The sequence below is a fragment of the Babylonia areolata genome, chromosome 10, assembly GCF_041734735.1.
Source record: "Babylonia areolata isolate BAREFJ2019XMU chromosome 10, ASM4173473v1, whole genome shotgun sequence".
NCBI classification, from domain to species: Eukaryota; Metazoa; Mollusca; class Gastropoda; order Neogastropoda; family Buccinidae; genus Babylonia; species Babylonia areolata.
Genome location: NC_134885.1, coordinates 30,145,716 through 30,165,715, shown reverse-complemented (window position 1 = coordinate 30,165,715; position 20,000 = coordinate 30,145,716). Strand labels below are relative to the sequence as shown.

Here is a 20,000-nt window from a genome sequence, read left to right as displayed (position 1 = left end):
TATATTTGAAATCGAAACTTTATGTTCGAACTGCTTTGTCAGTCAGTCACTCTGTCAGCCTGTCTGTCTGTCTATCTGTCCGTCCGTCCGTCCGTCCGTTCGTGTGTCTATCTGACTGTTATTCTTCAGGACAGCGAGCCAATTCTCCACAGCACCAAGGAGAACACATCGGGTGCCTGCTTTGAGAAGTAACTGAGCTGTGCAGACAGTAAGCGCTGGTGGATTCTGTGTCAGTTCAGATTCGTGTCAGCACATGAACGATGCGCGCACACCCATGACACAGACACAGACACAGACACACAGACACAGACACTCACACATACACACACACACACACACACACACACACACACACACATACTCAAACACACACACACAGGCACACACAGAGACACACATACACACACACACACACGCACGCACACACACACACACACACACACACAAACACACACACACACACATACTCAAACACACACACACAGGCACACACAGAGACACATACACACACACACACACACACACACACACACACACACACAAACACACACACACAGACACACACACACACACACACACACACACGTACGCGCGAGACAACACTTGTGTTGTTTCTGTAAATTTGCATGTGTACCTTCGGTACACAATGTGTGTGTGTGTGTGTGTGTGTGTGAGTGTGTGTGTGTGTGTGTGTGTGTGTGTGTGTGCGTGCGTGTGTGTCAGAGTGGTTGTGTGTGTACACGCATTTATCACACACTATCATACAGTTATGCAATCTAGACATTGATACGTGTACGAACGCATGAAATACGTGTGAAAGAGCATTTATCTCTTCCATATATGCATGCATTATTTTAGTACGAAGCGCATGCGTGCGTGTGTGTTTGTGTTGGTCCTGGAACAAGGGGGCGGGGGTGGGGGCGCGGGGGGGTGGGGGGGTGGGGGAATGGGGGGGGTGCGCATGTACCTGTCAACTGTATTAGGGTTTATTTCGGTTATTAGACGCCCCCTTGATTTGGAGTGCACCAGCTACCACGGCGTTCGAAGCAAGCGTCAAAATGGAGCGCCAGCACATCTGTACGTTTTGTTTGTTTGTTTGTTTTACTGAGTGTGCTATGGGCTCACAAGGGAAAGGCTGGCACCACGCGATGCAGTGTCATCATCCACCAACCTCACAGATGCCTTTTTTTTCTTTTTCTTTTTTTTCTTTTTTTGAGAATGCTGTTCAAATTTCATGAACAAAATTGCAGGTATCTGTATCTCTCAGGCCCTGGTTGACGCCGGGATACATATACTTCTTCTTCGTTCGTGGGTTGCAACTCCCACGTTCACTCGTATGCACACGAGTGTGTGTGTGTGTGTTTGTTTTTGTTTTTTTACGTGTATGGCCGTATTTTACCCCGCCATGTAGGGGGTGTGATTGCTGGGTATTTTCTTGTTTCCATAACCCACCGAACACTGACTTGTTTTACAGGATCTTTAACTTGCGTATTTGATCTTCTTCTTGCGTATATACACGAAGGGGGTTCATGCACCAGCAGGTCTGCACATATGGGAGAACGGAAAAAAATCTCCACCCTTTACCCACCAGGGCGCGTATGCACGTCGGTCCGTTTAGTGGACTAACCGCGTTTATCCCCTATACGGGCGGATAGGCGGGAAAAATCGGTATGCACGTCAATCTGGTTAGCCTATCCTATACGGATTTTCGCGTTTAAAGTTATCGCACCTCTGGGGGTCCGATAGCGGGCCTAAACGCGTGTAAATATGGCGGCACTTTTGTTTTTCCAAGCACGACAGCGGCGTCTTCTACGAAGAAACCGGATTTTCCGGGACCGTACTAATCCCTTCGACACGTACGACAACAGAGAAGTGTTTCGTAAGTTCCGATTTCGTCGGCAGCACATCCTGGAACTGATACGTGAGGTGTCAGCTGACATCACTCTCGCGAATCGCGGATTCACCCTCACTCCCCTGCAGCAAGTGCTCGTCACTTTGCGCTACTTGGCCACGTCAATATTTCAAGACGTCTGTGGAGAATTGGTCGGCGTGGACCAGTCGACAGTGAGCCGAACTGTCAGCAGAGTGACTGACGCTATGTTCAGACAAGCCCGGCAACGTATCTTCTTTCCTGATCAATCCAGTGCGAACAGAACCAAACGAGCGCTTTACCAGTCTTACGGATTCCCCAACGCGGTGGGGTGCATCGATGGAACACAGGTGTGCATCCAGCGGCCACACGAGCAGGAACATGAATTCGTCAACAGAAAAGGCTACCATTCAATCAACGTTCAGGTAGGACTCTTTGCCCCCCCCTCCCCCCAAACACACTCTGTGTGCGTGTGTGTGTGTGTGTGTGTGTGTGTGTGTGTGTGTGTGCGTGTGTGTGTGTGTGCGTGTGTGTGTGTGTGTTTGTGTGTGTGTGTGTCCACCCGTGTGTGTGTGTGTGTGCGTGTGTGTGTGTGTGTGTGTGTGCATGTGTGTGTGTGTGTGTGTTTGTGTGTGTGTGTGTGTGTGTGTATGTGTTTGTGTGTGCGTGTGTGTGTGTGTTTGTGTGTGTGTGTGTGTGTGTGTCCACCCGTGTGTGTGCGTGCATGTGTGTGTGTGTGTGTGTGTGCGTGTGTGTGTGTGTGTGTGCATGTGTGTGTGTGTGTGTGTGTGTGAGTGTGTGTGTGTGTGTTTGATATGTAGACAGAAAATGTGAGTATGAATTAATTATGGCTGTGGCTGCTGAAAAGGGTCACATGTTCTACTTGCAGCTCTTCAAGTAGTATTCTAATTTCCTCAGCACTGAAGTTAGCTTTTCTGGCCCTTTTTCCGACTTTCTCCGTCATGCTGCAAATTTCAGAAACTTCCACGTGTAGTTGGATTAAACCGAAAGCACACAGCGGAGCCGGTTTGCCCAGTAATCTATAAATATCTCACCTTGCACTTGGCGTTTAGCTATACGTTTCCGTTTAGCGCGTCGTGCATACCAAATCCGGTTAGGGTTTATACGCGGTTAGGGCCCGTATAGCTAACCGCGTTTAAGCTCTAAACGCGTTTAAGCTAACCGGTTCTGACGTGCATACGCGCCCAGGCGCCGTTAACGAGATCCGAATCCGGCACCCTCAAAATTAAAGTTCAACGCTTTAACCACTCGGCTATTGCGCCCGTCAAGCAATATACGAGGTGCGCTCAATAAGTATATAAACACAAACCATGTGGGCATGCTTACACGTAATATGATCATTCCATCTTATTGGTGTATCCTTACTCAGAATCCAAGCATTTTCTCATTCTTTTAAATCGCGTGTCTGTACCTCACGACCGCGTTTAAATAGGTACAGCCCAAAAGAACGCCATGGAAGAAAGTTCGAACATCTTCAGCACTCTGGAACTGCATTCCTTACAGCGGTCGCTTGTCCAAAAGGGAACAGGAATCGGTCACGAGGGAGTTTGGGATATATTTGACCCGCTGTACATGCACGTTTACTCCGCCAGAAAGTCAAACATTTCCGCTGCAGTGTGTGCACTGGCATTGTCATGATGCGGCGGGAGACCCTGGATTATACACAGAGCGGAGACACTGTCTGCTCCATGCCTCGAATACTTTTTATGTGGGACAGTGGTTGGCATTCTAGTCTGGAGTCATCGTCTTTATGTCTCTTGAAGGGGGTATGATGACTGTATGACTCAATTTTGAAAAACGAAACACACCACCATTTGTCTGCTTGTGTTCTGGATCTGTACAGATGGGTTCTCTCACCTGGGAACACCCAGACTGCTGACTGTTGCTTTCTTTCGGGATTACACTCAAAACACCCACGTCCTCGTCTCTAGCTGCAATGTCCCAAACGCGATTTCATCTTCCCCCGTCAACGATTTGGAGCATGTGTGCGCTCAAATAAACCCTCACCATCTTTTGCTCATCATTTGAAGTTAAGAGAGCCCCCAACAGTACAGCGGTCCCCAACGCCAAGGTGGTCATGAAAAACGACATTGATACTTCCCGATGGAAAGTTCATTGCATTTTCTGTTCCATTATCAGTCATTATTGGATCCTCCTGAATCACTGGCCTTCTTTCGGTAACCTTCACTGGTTACAGTAACGACGATTACTGGATGACTGCAATGGTCATCATCCTCGCGCGTTGACCTCCCAGACTGAAATTTATGGAAGTGATAAGAAACTCTAGGGAGAGCTGGACAGTGCAAGGTCTTCAGAGAATAAGCCCCCCTCAGTCAAGTGTTTCGGCCCTGAACTCCTTACACTCTAAGGGGGGCTGGCTGCACCCAGGTCATGACTCTTGGATGCCCTTGTATTGCCACCTTTTCTTTTTTTTTCTGTTTTCCTAGTCCTCAGCAGGTTCGAACCCGCGCCTCCAGGGTGGTCGCCACTTCAGGACTGAGTCACCTTTTCTGGCAGACGTTTTAAGCACTGTTTGGATCCTCCTCAATCACTGACCTTCTTTCGGTAACCTTCACTGGTTACAGTAACGACGGTTATTGGATGATTACAATGGTCATCATCTTCGCGCGTTGACCTCCCAAACTTATGGAACCAGTTTCTTCTTCGTCTCTTTCTTCTTCTTCTTTTTCTTATAGGTTCGTGGACTGCAGCTCCCACGTTCACTCGTATGTACACGAGTGGGCTGTACGTATATGACCGTTTTTCCCCCGCCATGTAGACAGCCATACTCCGTTTTCGTGGATATGGAACCAGTTTAAAAGTGTTGTTTTTCGTTGCTTTATTGTTTGACGTAAATTAGTGATTATGTTGTTCCTGTAGCTTTTTTTCCTGTTCAGCTACATAATGAGCACCCCTCGAAAATAAATCCGCATTCATGCATTTAGTACGCGCTTGCGCGCGCGTGTGTGTCTTTGTGTATGAATGTCTGTGTGTCTCTGTGTATGTGACTGGAATCATTACCAGGGAATGTTGGTTATTAGACGCTACTTAATCTGGACTGTGTATCAGATTAAATTTGGTGTGTGTATCAGCTTCAGTTTGGAATGTGTATAAGCTTGTATTCGGACTGTATATCAGCTTAAATTTGGAAACAGACTGAATTTGGAGTGTGTATCAGTTTAAATTTGTAATGTGTGTCAGCTTGAATGTGGAGAGTATATCGTGAAGTGGTTGCCATTGCGGTCTGACTGATGGAAGGACATGAGTTCGAGGCCCGACGGAGGTGTGCCAGCTCCTACCAGAGTTGAATGTGCTCAGGACTCAGATGGGAAGACTGAGACCACACGACGCAGGGTCATACACTTCACAGATGACTCTTTGGGAGTTGTGCTCAAATTTCCTAAACACTGCAGGTGTATGTATTTTTCAGGCCTGGTTGACTCCGGGATATATACATATATTTGTATTTGTATTTCATTTTATCACAACATATTTCTCTGTGTGAAATTCGGGCTGCTCTCCCGAGGGAGAGCGCGTCGCTACACTACAGCGCCACCCATTTTTTTGTATTTTTTCCTGCGTGCAGTTTTATTTGTTTTCCTATCGAAGTGGATTTTTCTACAGAATTTTGCCAGGAACAACCCTTTTGTTGCCGTGGGTTCTATTACGTGCGCTAAGTGCATGCTGCACACGGGACCTCGGGTTATCGTCTCATCCGAATGACTAGCGTCCAGACCACCACTCAAGGTCTAGTGGAGGGGGAGAAAATATCGGCGGCTGAGTCATGATTCGAATCAGCGCGCTCAGATTCTGTCGCTTCCTGGGCGAACGCGTTACCTCTAGGCCATCACTCCACATGGCCATCACTCCACATGTGAAAGAAAGCACAGAGTACAGCCTATTTTTTGTCACGAAGTCTCAGATCAGAAATATATTTCCTAGCCAGCGTCTTTGTTTTCCACAATTCAGTACAGAATGATATGAAACGTGTGTAGGATGTGCTTTGTCAGTCTGTCAGTCAGTTTTGTCTGTCTGTCCGTTCGTGTGTCTGTCATCTGACTGTCTGTTACCCAGAAGGACCGTGACCCAATTCTCCAACAGCACCAAGGAGAAACATCGTGTGCCGCTTTGAGAAGTAACTGAGCTGTGCAGACAGTAAGACTAGAGAGAGAGAAAGAGAGAGTGTGTGGGTGGGTGTTGACCATGTGTTGATGCAGCTCTGAACAGACACACTTGATAAGTTATCAACAGTCTGGCCAAACATGTAGACGCGGTGGTATTACATTGTAGCTCGATTCTGTGTCAGTTCAGATTTGTAATCAGCACATCATTTACACACACGCAAACGCACGCACGCACGCGCGCGCTCACACACACGCACACACACACACCACACACACACACACACACACACACACACACACACACACTCACTCACTCACTCACACACACACACACACACACGTACGCGTGCGAGGTAGCGTTTGTCAGTGCCTTGTATGTAAATCTGCATGTATACGTTTAGTAATTAGCTCGTGAATGCGCGCGCGCGCTTTTCTGTTTGTGCGTGTGTATGTGTATTTGTGGGTTTTTTTGTTTTGTGTGTGTGTGTGTGTGTGTGTGTGTGTGTGTGTGTGTGTGTGTGTGTGTGTGTGTGGAGTCTGTTCCAGGGTTTACGTTGATGTATTAGACACCAAATAAACTTGGAGCATGTGTATCAACTTAGGTTTGGAGTGTGTATCGCGAAGCGGTTAATCATCACGGGCTGACTGACGCCCTGAAGGACGTGGATTCGAACCCCAACAGAGGTGGGGATTTTTTTTTTTTTTTTTTTTTTTTTTGTCAACCCGTGGCCCAGAGGGGTGAGTGTGCCCTGGGCTCAAATGGGGAATACTGGGACCATGCAATAATGCAGGGGTCAACCTCATCACAGATGCCTCTGTGGGGAATGTTGCTCAAATTTCATGAACGACACTGCAGGTATCTGTATATCTCGGGCCTGGTTTGGTGCCGGAGAAAGAAAGAAAGCACAGAGCACAGCATTTTTTTTTTTTTTTTTTTTTTTTTCACACATCTCCAAACCGAAAAATGGAATATCCTGAGTAGTATCCTTGTCATCATTCATTTTCGATTTAGACGAAAGCTGATACAGCTGATACATGTGTAGGAATTTGCTCTGTCGGTCTGTCTGTCTGTCTGTCTGTCTATCTAAATGTCTGTTACTCAGCAGGACCGTGAGCCAATTCTCCACAGCACCAAGGAGAAACATCGGTGCCGCTTTGAGAAGTAACTGAGCTGTGCAGACAGTAAGAGAGAGTGCGGGAGAGAGTGTGTGTGTGTTGACTATGTGCTAATGCTGATCTGAGCATATGCTACTGATCATTTTTCAACACTCTGGCCAAATCTGTAGGCATCATGTTGTGATTAGTTTGGTTCTGGGTCAGTACGGAATCTAGCTTATTTCAGATTGGTATTAGCACATGATGCACACACACACACGCGCACACACAAACACACACACGCACGCACGCACGCACGCACGCACACGCCCACACACACGCGCGCGCGCGCGCGCACCACAACACAACACAGCACAACACAATACGCACCATACATACACATAGATACGTTCAATGCAGTACTTATAAGTGCCTTATATGGGGTCTGACATGGCGATCATTATGTCAGAGTTTGTTTTATCTTTTCAGATTCTAATTTTGTTTACTTTTTGACATGCAATGATTATTGCCATCATTATCAAAACTTTTCCTTATCAACATTACCATTTTTGTTTTTCATTATTATTGGTAATTACTATTATTATTACCACTACTGTTACAAGTACTGCTACCACTACTGCATCTACTACCATTGTCATTATAACTAATATTTGTAGTGACAGTACTTGCATTGCTATTAGTATTGGTATTACTGTTAGTTTTAGTATCAGTGTTAACGTTTTAATATCTGTTGACCAAGGCTACTTGTGTTGAACGTGCTTGATCTTTCGGCGGCGTTCGACACAACAGACAACAGAACACTCTCTCTCAGGCTTAAACCTGTATCTGTCTCAGTTAACAACTTGTGGTGACCTCCTACGGTGTGCCGCAAGGCTCCATCCTAGGCCCTGATGTGATTTGTGGTAATTCTACTCTTCACCACTCTTTTGCTGATGATGCTAAACAACAAAAGTCTACAGAACCTGTCCAGATAGACTGTCGGATTCAGCCGATGCAAGAGTGCATTCTAGGTGTTAAATCGTGGATGGCATTCAACAAACTAAAGCTAGATTATGATACAAATGAAGCTGTGATTAATTCTTTTTACGAATGTCAAGAATGTCTCTTTCGCTGACCATCTTGTCGACGATGCAACAATTCAGTTTTCTTTTTTTTTTTCAGCCAGGAACCTCAGAGTCATTCTTGATTCAAATTCTCAGTATACATGCCTACGTGTTCAATCTGATAACCACAGTGAATTGTGAATTTCGACGGATAAACTCTGTTCGTCAGTACATTTCTGTTTAAACTACAAAACCCCTTAGTTCCGCTTTTGTGTTTTCACAAATCAATTACTGTATTTTTCTTCTCACAGGTTGTTCCCCTTAATCTTCTTCGGCGAATAAAAAGACCAACAACACCAAAACAATGCTGCCCGTCTAACTCGCAGAGTCCCACCTACTGATCACATTTCTCCTCACCTCCGCACTTTTCACTCGATCCGGTTGAGGCGAAAATTGAATATAAATTATGGTGTCTCTGCTTCTCCGCTTTCCACTCCACTGGACCTACCTACCTTTCTGACCTCATCAGTGCTTGCGATCCCCGCGAAAGCTCTCTGCCTTTCCTCTGATTGTTACCTTCTGAAAAATTCCACGCGTCAGCACAAGAACCTATGGTGAACAGCCCTTTCCTGTATCCTACGCATCTTATCTGAAACCACTTTCCACGTCATATACGTTCATCTGACTCTCCTGCCTTTCGCTCTTCACTAAAAAAAAAAAAAATCCTCTTCTTTTCAGAACCTATCTTTTGTATTTGTATTTCTTTTTATCACAGCATATTTCTCCGTGTGAAATTCGGGCTGCTCTCCCCAGGGAGAGCGCGTCGCTACACTACAGCGCCAACCATTTGTTTTTTTGTATTATTTCCTGCGTGCAGTTTTTTTCTACAGAATTTTGCCAGGAACAACCCTTTTGTTGCCGTGGGTTCTTTTACGTGCGCTAAGTGCATGCTGCACTCGGGACTTCGGTTTATCGTCTCATCCGAATGACGTGTCCAGACCACCACTCAAGGTCTAGTGGAGGGGGAGAAAATATCGGCGGCTGAGCCGTGATTCGAAACCGCGCGCTCAGATTCTCTCGTTTCCAAGGCGGACGCGTTACCTCTAGGCCATCACTCCACTATCTGGAAGCTCTCTCGATTTCTTACTTCTTCTCTCAGCACCGCCCCGAACCTCACCTTGCATGCATGAGGTATGAGACAAGGGGGAGGGGCTGGGGAGGGAGAGGTAGAAATGATGATGATGACAAAGACGATGATGATGACGATGACGATGAAGATGATGAGACGCTGACGACGACGCTGACTGTGTCCCAGGCACAACGTGCTGCAGATCTCCGGGGGTCTGTACGAGACAGGGGAGGTGGTGTGGTACCTGGCCGTGGCGCAGACTGTGGTCGTCCTCCTCATCTTCCTGGCGCTCTTCAAGGGCATCAAGACCTCGGGCAAGGTGACGTCACTGTTATCATCTTCGTCATCATCATCATCATCATCACCACCACCATCATCACCACCATCATCATCATCATTATCATCATCATCACCACCACCACCACCACCACCATCATCACCACCATCATCATCATCATCATCATCATCATCATTTCGTCATGATATGTTCTTCATTGTCGTGTGTGTGTGTGTGTGTGTGTGTGTGTGTGTGTGTGTGTGTGTGTGTGTGTGTGCGTGTGTGTGTGTGTGTGTGTGTGTGTTGTTGTTGTTGTTGTTGTTGTTCCTGTTGTTGTTGTATGTTCCCGTGTACTTTATGTCTGACTTTCGCGTTTTAGAGTGTCTTTGGAGGCTTGAAAATGCAATGCAACGTAAATGTATTATGGTGATGATGGTGATCATTACCACTATCATCGTCATCATCATTATTTAGGATAACTACGAAGACGAAGATGATGATGGTGACGACAACGTTCGTGATGATCATGATGGTGTGTTGATGATGCTGGGGGTAGTGATGGTGATTACAACGATTACGACGACGACGATACTTACGATGGTTAGTTTCTGAAGGAGGCGCCAGTGCGTTCGGACAAATCCATATGCGCTACACCACACCTGCTGTCAGGCCTTGAGTCCATGCATATATATATTTGTGTACCTGTCAGAGTGGATTTCTGCTACCGAATTTTCGCCAGAGGACAACTCTTTTGTTGCCATGGGTTCTTTTTCACTGCACCACGTGCGTGTTGCACACGAGACCTCAATTCATCGCCTCATTCGAACGACTAGACGCTCAGTTTTTTAGGTGTTTTTTTTTTCAGTCAAACATGGGAGAAAGTGCGAGAGCGGGATTTGAACCCACACCCTCACGGACTATCTGTATTGACAGATGAGCGTCTTAACCATTCTGCCACCTTCCTCCTTCGTGTTATTTCAATGGAGATGATGATGATGATGATAATGATGATGGCGATGATGATGATGATGAATACAATGATGATGATGACCCTGAATGATTACAATGAAGACGATGATGACGACGACAATGACGGTGAAGATGATGATGTCCCAGGTGGTGTACGTCACGGCCACAGCACCCTACGTCTTGCTGACGGTGTTGCTGATCCGCAGCGCCACCTTGCCGGGAGCATTGGAGGGAGTTCTCTTCTACATCACGCCTGACTTCCGGAAACTGGTCGACTATAATGTAAATATCCACCTGTCAGGAGTGGTTTTGTACCTTTGATTTCATTCAGAAACAAATTTGCACCGTTATTGAGCAATAGATTGAAAAAAGAAGACTAGGAAGAAGAAAACGAAGAAGAGGAGAAGAAGAAGGAGAAGAAGAGGAGGAGGAGGAGGAGGAGAAGAAGAAGGAGGAGGAGGAGGAGGAGAAGAAGAAGAAAACGAAGAAGAGGAGAAGAAGAAGAAGAAGAGGAGAAGAAGAAGAAGAAGAAGGAGGAGGAGGAGAAGAAGAAGAAGGAGGAGGAGGAGAGGAAGAAGAAGAAGATTGATTGATTGGTTGGATCTTTAATTGGTAAAGAATTAGGCGCAGTAAAGACCTTTTTTACAATTCTGCCCATGTAACGACACAAAACGTAAAAATAAAGAAATAAAATAAAATAACATAAAATAATAAGAACGACGAATAAGATTAGTAACTGTAATAGCCTATTAAAAGTAACAAAGCAATGAAAAGAACAATTGGTACATTATCACACACACACACACACACACACACACACACACACACACATATATATATATATATATATATATATATATATATATATATAATAAAACAAGCAAACAAAGACATGCGTACACATTCACGCCCACACACTCAAACACACACACGTACACACATACACACACACACACGCACAGGCGCGCGCGCGCACTTACTGTTCATTTCCTACCACGATCACACATACATTCAATTTTTCATTCATCATGGCATGGCAGCTAGTGGACTGAGTACAAACAAGCATTTGCAAAAGACCGCGAGTATGTTAATCAAAAGTATCGAATAGAAATATTTTTATGTTAGACTTAGAGAGATATGGCTGGAATTTGACGACATGTCTTTGCAAGCATGTTCCATTATATGCTTCCATTAAATGAGAGACTCATCTTAAATACATCAATTTTAGGCTTTGGGACAATAGCTCTGATTTACGTTGGAACTGGAAACAAAATAATGACTTTAAATATTGTGGGCATGCGTTATAAACAGTCTTATGCATAAGAATCAATGTGTTATATCTAATAAGTAGATGAACAGGTAATATTTGAAGTACATATTGTGCACAGATCCGCCTGTGGTATTTACATGGCTAATCATCTTAATGGCACGTATTTGTATAGAGCAAAGTGGCTTTAATGTAGAAGGAGGACATTTACCCCAAATAACTGAGCAATAGCTGAGACGAGACTGGATATTGGCAAAGTAGAATGATTATCAAAAAAGTGTTTGATCTGTGACAATTGGAATAGACTTGATGATACTTGTTTTATAAGGCAATGAATAAGTTCCTGCCACGAATGATTTTGATCAATAGTAATGCCTAATAGCATATGCTTAGTTACTTGTTTAATAATATTGTCTTTATATTTTATGTTAAGTTGTGTTTCTTTCATGTTCTGTCTATTCTGACGAGGACAAATTAATACGCATTTTGTCTTTTCAGGGTGCACGACCATATCATTAGCATCACACCAGTTTTCGACAGATTTCGTGCTGGCATTCAGATGATAACTAATTTCGTCAAGATTGTGACTAGAATATTGTATTGGTGTATCATCAGCAAATAAATCATATTGCATGTTGAATTGATAAAGGTAGATAATTGATATACAAGGAAAATACGAGAGGGCCTAGACTTTACCCTTGTGGTACTCCTCTTGGAACATGCCTTTTGGAAGAAATAAAGCCACGTGAATAGACAGATTGAATACGGTTTTCCAGGCAAGACCTCAGAAACAATAAGCAGTTATCATCAATACCATAACATTTCAATTTATGAAGCAATGTTTCGTGATTGATTAAGTCAAACGCTTTTGTGAAATCAAGGAATATCATTCCAACCGCCTTGCTGTTATTGATATCACGCAGCCATGAATCATTTATTCTACATAAAGCGGTATCACAAGAAGAAGAAAAAGAAGGAGGAAGGGATGACTTGTTGACCATTACGTAAATATCGACATTTAAGCATTCATAATCAAAGAATGAAAAAGATGGAGTAAGAGGAGGAGCTGGAGATTACTTTATGTACGAATATTTTGTAAGATCACTTACCAGAAAAGTTAATCTAGTGGGCGTGCGAGAGAAAACTGATTCTGCATTCTTATCAAATCCTGTGTTGACTGCCTGTCTTTATGGGCATGAGCGTGTGTCAAAGCTGAAACTTAACACGGAGTTACTCTTAACCAAAACTCGTCACATTGCCACAGTTACGACGATATACAGTTGAAGGTGAGCACAGTTCCATGGCTATGAGCTAACACACATTACAGCTGTGCATTTCACCATGGACAGAAGGCACAGCACGGCTACGACTTAACAGCACAGTGACGCTGTTAACGGTGCATGGTTTGCGCGTGTTTCTCGCATTAACGTCCATGTGTGTGTGTGTGTGTGTGTGTGTGTGTGTGTGTGTTGGTGATCAGATCTGGATCCAGGCCTCACTCCAGGTGTTCTACTCTCTGGCCATCGCCTGGGGCACCTGCCAGACTCTGTCCTCCTTCAACAAGTTCAACAACAACGTCCTCAGGTCTCTGGTCCCGCACTGCTGCACGTGCTGCTGTTGCTGCTGTTCTTGATGCTGCTGATGATGGTGGTGGTGTGGTTGTTTGTTGTTGTTTGTTGCTGTTGCTGTTGTTCTTGGTGTTGTTGATGGCGATGATGGTGATGGTGATGATGATGATGATGATGGTGGTGTGGTTGTTTGTTGTTGTTGCTGTTCTTGATGTTAATGATGATGATGGTGATGATGATGATGATGATGATGATGATGATCGTGTGGCTGTTTGTTGTTGTTGCTATTGTTCTTGATATTGTTGATGATGATGTGGTCGTTAGCTGTTGTTGGTTCTCTTTTTTTTTCTCATTTCCGTGCCTTCTTTAAACAGCCACGCGGCAACAACATATTTGTTTCTCTTTTTTATTGTGAGGATGGATGAGGATCAGTTGACAGCTATGATTTTTTTTTTTTTTTTTAATGTCCGTTCAAGTTTCAAACCGTGTGTGTGTCCAAGCTTTCTTCTACGCTTCCTTTCATAACATACCCTGATATTTGCCAGACATGAATGATACAGACAACTGCTCCAGAAATTCGACATTTTACACCACTGCTCTCAAGGACACACACGCACACACACACACACACACACACACACACACACATATATATATATATATATATTTGGAGCGGATGGTTATTGGCTGTGTCCCAGTCAACCCGCAGCATTTGGCCCCCACAGCACAATCTCCTCTGGGCAGAAGCCAGATGGTGTGGAACAACCTATCTACTGCATACAGAATGATGGAATGATTTTTAGCCCACATCCTTCCCCAAAACCATCAAACACAAGCTTAAGTAGTTACGTCTACAGCCAAAGGGGCAGGGATTTCTTATCAACACTACCAAGCACTCGACACGATAGGAAAGAGGGGCCAAAATTAATCATTCCCTTCCACCGTTTTTTAACTCACTCAGTACGGCCAGTCCTCTCTTCTCCTCTACACAGACCCCTCGGATGTCAAGTGGGTGTCTGAATGGCCCAACCTTTAGCTTCCGTCGTCAGAATTGTGGTATTCTTTGTCAACATGCACGTCTTCAGTATAAGAGCCTTCCGCTTGCAATATTTTGATGATGGTAATTGGGGTGAAACGTCGTCTCTTTCGCCGTTCGTATGGAAAGAGTTAACCTTCCCCAAACCAAGTCGGGTACCCATTCAAACCTGCGTACAGTGAGGAAAAGTCGGGGTAAAGTACCTTTCCCTAAGAAGAGAACACCATGCCGAAACGGGGCCTCGAACCCTGATCACAGGTGAACACTGGATTCAGAAGTCTAACGCCTGGCCGATTCTGCCACAGCGCCATTTATCGTGTGGAAGTTGTCCAGCTGAGGCGAAGCAGGCAACAGATGATAACAGACCACTGGAACGGTGACAGGACCCCAGTGAGACCTCGGTGTTCAACTGACTGAACAATGCAGCTGCCCCAACCGAAAGGAGGTGGGAGATGCTCGTCCCCTTAAAAAAAAAAAAAAAAAAAAAACAAAAACAAAAAAAGCCCAACCCCGGATTTGCCTCACCTTTTTCCTTCCCATCCCCAGGGGAAGGGAGGTAAGCAAGCAATTAGCGCTGCGCCATGATGGCGGAGTCGCAAACATGCTTGATCCAGTGGGGTTTTTTTGTGTGTTTTGTTTCGTTTTTGTTTTTTGTTGGTTTGCTTTGTGTGTGTGTGTGTGTGTGTGTGTGTGTGTTTGTTGTTTTTTTGGTTTGGTTTGGTTTGGTAACAATTGTTGTTGTTGTTGCTGCTGCTGCTGCTGCTGTTGTTGTTGCTGCTGCTTTTATTGTTGTTATTATCTCTCAGATATTGTCTGTGTCCCATATCAGAGATGTCCATTCTATCCCGAAATTCGTGTTTCTGTATTGAAAATCGACACCACTACATGTTTGTGTTCTATCTCTTTAACTCGTCAAAGCAAAAACAAAACAAAAAGAATAGATGAATAAATCTCCCAAATATCGAAACGATTCACTTTCCACGTGTAAAAACAACAAGTAATCCTCGAAAAGACGAAAATACTATAGATTTTTCCAAGCACATTGTATATGCCTTGGAATGAAGAGGAAAAAAACAAAAAACATAACAGCTCTCACAAATAATGAATCAAGCAAATCTCCATTTCTGTTGGCATTAGGCACCCATGTGTTCATGTAACCATGTCAAGGTTTTGATCCTTTTCTGTTGTGTCTTTGTATTGGGGCAATGGTCTGTAACATTTCCGAGTGTCTGAGTTTCCGAGTTCTATGTCCAATGATGATCACCGAGACCATTTGTTTTTTGCAGGGACGCTGTGGTGGTGACTTTGGTAGGGGAGGGAACCAGTGTGTACGCGGGCTTTGCAGTCTTCTCTGTCCTTGGCTACCTGGCTCATCAATCCTCCGTACCTGTGAACGAGGTGGTGTCTTCAGGTAAATGTCAGCAGGAGGTGGTGATGATGGGGGGATTGGGGGGGGGAGGGATATGGAGTTGTATGTGTTGTGGTGATGAACAGGGTGTGAGTGTGTGAAAACTGTGTGTGTGAGACGATCAAGTGGTTGTGTTGTATGCAGTTCTTGATTGTGTGTGGGGGGGGGGGAGGGGGGGGAGGGGGTGACAGGTTGGCGAAAGCACTTCAGGTAAGTCCTTGACTCGCCACCATGTTCAAAAGTATTCCGATGACCACCTGGAGGAAATCAATATATTCACGTTTTTGTGTGTGTGTGTGTGTGTGTGTGTGTGTGTGTGTTGTTGTTTTTTTATTTTTACCCAGACTGAACGTGACGTGAATACATTGTTCTTTTTTAACGTTGTTTTTTTTTATTGAATTGATATTTCTGATATCATTTTATGTTGTCTGCCATTGAGGTTTTAAGAACCGACGCGTAGTCAGTCCAGAAACTAATGACCACTTTGACTTCCTTTGCTGTACGGGTGGCTGATTAGCTGCTTGGCTCGCTGGTTGATGGGTTAGCAGGAAAACTTCCTTCACGTTATGCACACAGCATCGGGCAGTACTCTGCAAAACTAACCTCACCTCTATGTCTGTCTGCTTGTATTTGTGTCTGTCTTTCGGTTTGTCTCTGTGTCTGTACCCTTTTCTCTCTGCGTCTGTATCTCTTTCTCTCTGTGTCTGTCTTTCGGTTTGTCTCTGTCTGTATCTCTTTCTCTCTGTGTCTGTCTTTCGGTTTGTCTCTGTCTGTATCTCTTTCTCTCTGTGTCTGTCTTTCGGTTTGTCTCTGTCTGGCGTATATGGTTTTGGCCGAACGCAGTGACGCCTCCTTGAGCTACTGAAACTGAAAACTGAAACTCTGTCTGTACCCTTTTCTCTCTGCGTCTGTACCCTTTTCTCTCAGCGTCTGTATCTCTTTGTCTCTGTGTCTGTACCTCTTTCTCTCTGTGTCTGTCTTTCGGTTTGTCTCTGTGTCTGTATCTCTTTGTCTCTGTGTCTGTATCTCTTTGTCTCTGTGTCTGTATCTCTTTGTCTCTGTGTCTGTATCTCTTTGTCTCTGTGTCTGTATCTCTTTGTCTCTGTGTCTGTCTTTCGGTTTGTCTCTGTGTCTGTATCTCTTTGTCTCTGTGTCTGCCTTTCGGTTTGTCTCTGTGTCTGTCTTTCGGTTTGCCTCTGTGTCTGTACCCTTTTCTCTCTGCGTCTGTATCTCTTTCTCTCTGTGTCTGTCTGTCGGTTTGTCTCTGTGTCTGTATCTCTTTCTCTCTGCGTCTGTATCTCTTTCTCTCTGTGTCTGTCTTTCGGTTTGTCTCTGTCTGTATCTCTTTGTCTCTGCGTCTGTACCTCTTTCTCTCTGTGTCTGTCTTTCGGTTTGTCTCTGTCTGTATCTCTTTGTCTCTGTGTCTGTATCTCTTTCCCTCTGTGTCTGTCTTTCGGTTTGTCTCTGTGTCTGTATCTCTTTCTCTCTGTGTCAGTATCTCTTTCTCTCTGTATCTGTCTTTCGGTTTGTCTCTGTGTCTCTATCTCTTTGTCTCTGTGTCTGTCTTTCGGTTTGTCTCTGTGTCTGTATCTCTTTGTCTCTGTGTCTGTATCTCTTTCCCTCTGTGTCTGTCTTTCGGTTTGTCTCTGTGTCTGTATCTCTTTCTCTCTGTGTCTGTATCTCTTTCTCTCTGTGTCTGTCTTTCGGTTTGTCTCTGTGTCTGCATCTCTTTCTCTCTGTGTCTGCCTTTCGGTTTGTCTCTGTGTCTGTATCTCTTTGTCTCTGTGTCTGTCTTTCGGTTTGTCTCTGTGTCTGCATCTCTTTCTCTCTGTCTGCCTTTCGGTTTGTCTGTGTGTCTGTATCTCTTTGTCTCTGTGTCTGTATCTCTTTGTCTCTGTGTCTGCATCTCTTTCTCTCTGTGTCTGCCTTTCGGTTTGTCTGTGTGTCTGCATCTCTTTCTCTCTGTGTCTGCCTTTCGGTTTGTCTGTGTGTCTGTATCTCTTTGTCTGTGTGTCTGTATCTCTTTCTCTCTGTGTCTGTATCTCTTTGTCTCTGTGTCTGTCTTTCGGTTTGTCTCTGTGTCTGTATCTCTTTGTCTCTGTGTCTGTATCTCTTTGTCTCTGTGTCTGTCTTTCGGTTTGTCTCTGTGTCTGTATCTCTTTCTCTCTGTGTCTGTCTTTCGGTTTGTCTGTGTGTCTGTATCTCTTTGTCTGTGTGTCTGTATCTCTTTGTCTCTGTGTCTGTATCTCTTTGTCTCTGTGTCTGTCTTTCGGTTTGTGTCTGTATCTCTTTGTCTGTGTGTCTGTCTGTCGGTTTGTCTCTGTGTCTGTATCTCTTTCTCTCTGTGTCTGTATCTCTTTGTCTCTGTGTCTGTATCTCTTTGTCTCTGTGTCTGTCTTTCGGTTTGTCTCTGTGTCTGTGTCTCTTTGTCTCTGTGTCTGTATCTCTTTGTCTCTGTGTCTGTATCTCTTTCCCTCTGTGTCTGTCTTTCGGTTTGTCTCTGTGTCTGTATCTCTTTCTCTCTGTGTCTGTATCTCTTTCTCTCTGTGTCAGTATCTCTTTCTCTCTGTGTCTGTCTTTCGGTTTGTCTCTGTGTCTGTATCTCTTTCTCTCTGTGTCTGTATCTCTTTCTCTCTGTGTCAGTATCTCTTTCTCTCTGTGTCTGTCTTTCGGTTTGTCTCTGTGTCTGTATCTCTTTCTCTCTGTGTCTGTCTTTCGGTTTGTCTCTGTGTCTGTATCTCTTTGTCTCTGTGTCTGTAGCTCTTTGCCATTTCTCTCTCTCTTTCTGTCTGTCTGTCTGTCTGTCTGTCTGTCTGTCTGTCTGTCTCTCTCTCTCTCTCTCTCTCTCTCTCTCTCTCTCTCTCTCTCTCTCTCTCTCTCTCTCTCCCCCTTAGTTCCTATTTTGTATCTCAGTTTCTCTCTCTCTTGTTTATCACACCCGAAAACAAAAATTGTCGTTTTCCTCCATCTCTCCCTTTCCCTCGCGTACCTTCTTTTGTATTTCCTTCCTTCCTTCCTTGCTTCCTTTCTTGCTTCCTTCCTTCCTTCCTTTCTCTTTCTCCTTCTTTTCTCTTTTATTTTAATTTTCCTGTCTCCTCAGGTTATAACGACAGCTTTTTTTTTTTTAGTGTATTTAGAGTCCGTGTGTTTAGAGTCCAGAATATCACTTTGTGTGAACATACGAAAAAATAACCCCAAACCAACCACCTCACCAGCCAACCAACCAACCAAGCTATCTTTTGACTACAGGCCCGGGGTTGGCGTTTGTGGTGTACCCTGAGGCTTTGTCCCTGATGCCGCTCTCCCAGCTGTGGGCCGTCTTCTTCTTCCTCATGCTTCTCACTGTCGTCTTCGACACTCTGGTAAACAGCTTGGCATCATCGTCGTTGTCACAGTCATCATCATCATCATCATTACCATCATCATCATCATCGTCATCATCGTCGTCGTTGTCACAGTCATCGTCATCATCATCATCATCATCATCATCATCATCATTACCATCATCATCATCATCATCGTCGTCGTCGTCGTCGTCGTCGTTGTCGTCAGCACCAACATCATCATCTTCTTCTTCTGCTGCTCATTCTTCTTCTTCTTCTTCTTCTCGTCCTTCTCCTCTTCCTCCACCTCCTCCTTCTCTTCTCCGTTGTCATATTTCGTAAATTTCGGGCAGTCAATTCTTTTTTGGTCATACTTATTACCTATTGTGTATGATATATGTAGATGAACACGGCTTTGCTGTTATCATTGTTGTCATCCATCCTCATGATAGCAGCAATGGCCGAGTGGTTACAGTGTTGTATTTTCAACCCAAAGATCGTGGGTTCGATTGCGGTCACGGCGCCTTGAGGGTTAAGGGTGGACATTTGTTTCCGGGCGCAATAGCCGAGTGGTTAAAGCGTTGGACTTTCAATCTGAGGGTCCCGGGTTCGAATCACGGTGACAGCGCCTGGTGGGTAAAGGGTGGAGATTTTTACGATCTCCCAGGTAAACTTATGTGCAGACCTGCTAGTGCCTGAACCCCCTTCGTGTGTAAACGCAAGCAGAAGATCAAATGCGCACGTTAAAGATCCTGTAATCCATGTCAGCGTTCGGTGGGTTATGGAAACAAGAACATACCCAGCATGCACACCCCCGAAAGCGGAGTATGGCTGCCTACATGGCGGGGT

The 20,000-nt window shown here is 44.7% G+C and overlaps 1 protein-coding gene across 1 annotated transcript in view; it reads left to right on the top strand.

Moving 5' to 3' along the window:
- LOC143286934 (sodium- and chloride-dependent glycine transporter 2-like) overlaps positions 1-20,000 on the top strand; it is a 54,225-nt gene that overhangs the window by 20,107 nt on the left and 14,118 nt on the right. Inside the window, exons 5-9 of the mRNA XM_076594900.1 lie at positions 9,490-9,622; positions 10,697-10,831; positions 13,297-13,400; positions 15,707-15,831; positions 19,078-19,190. Coding sequence (XP_076451015.1) covers positions 9,490-9,622; positions 10,697-10,831; positions 13,297-13,400; positions 15,707-15,831; positions 19,078-19,190 — 610 coding nt within the window. The remainder of the gene's footprint in view (positions 1-9,489; positions 9,623-10,696; positions 10,832-13,296; positions 13,401-15,706; positions 15,832-19,077; positions 19,191-20,000) is intronic.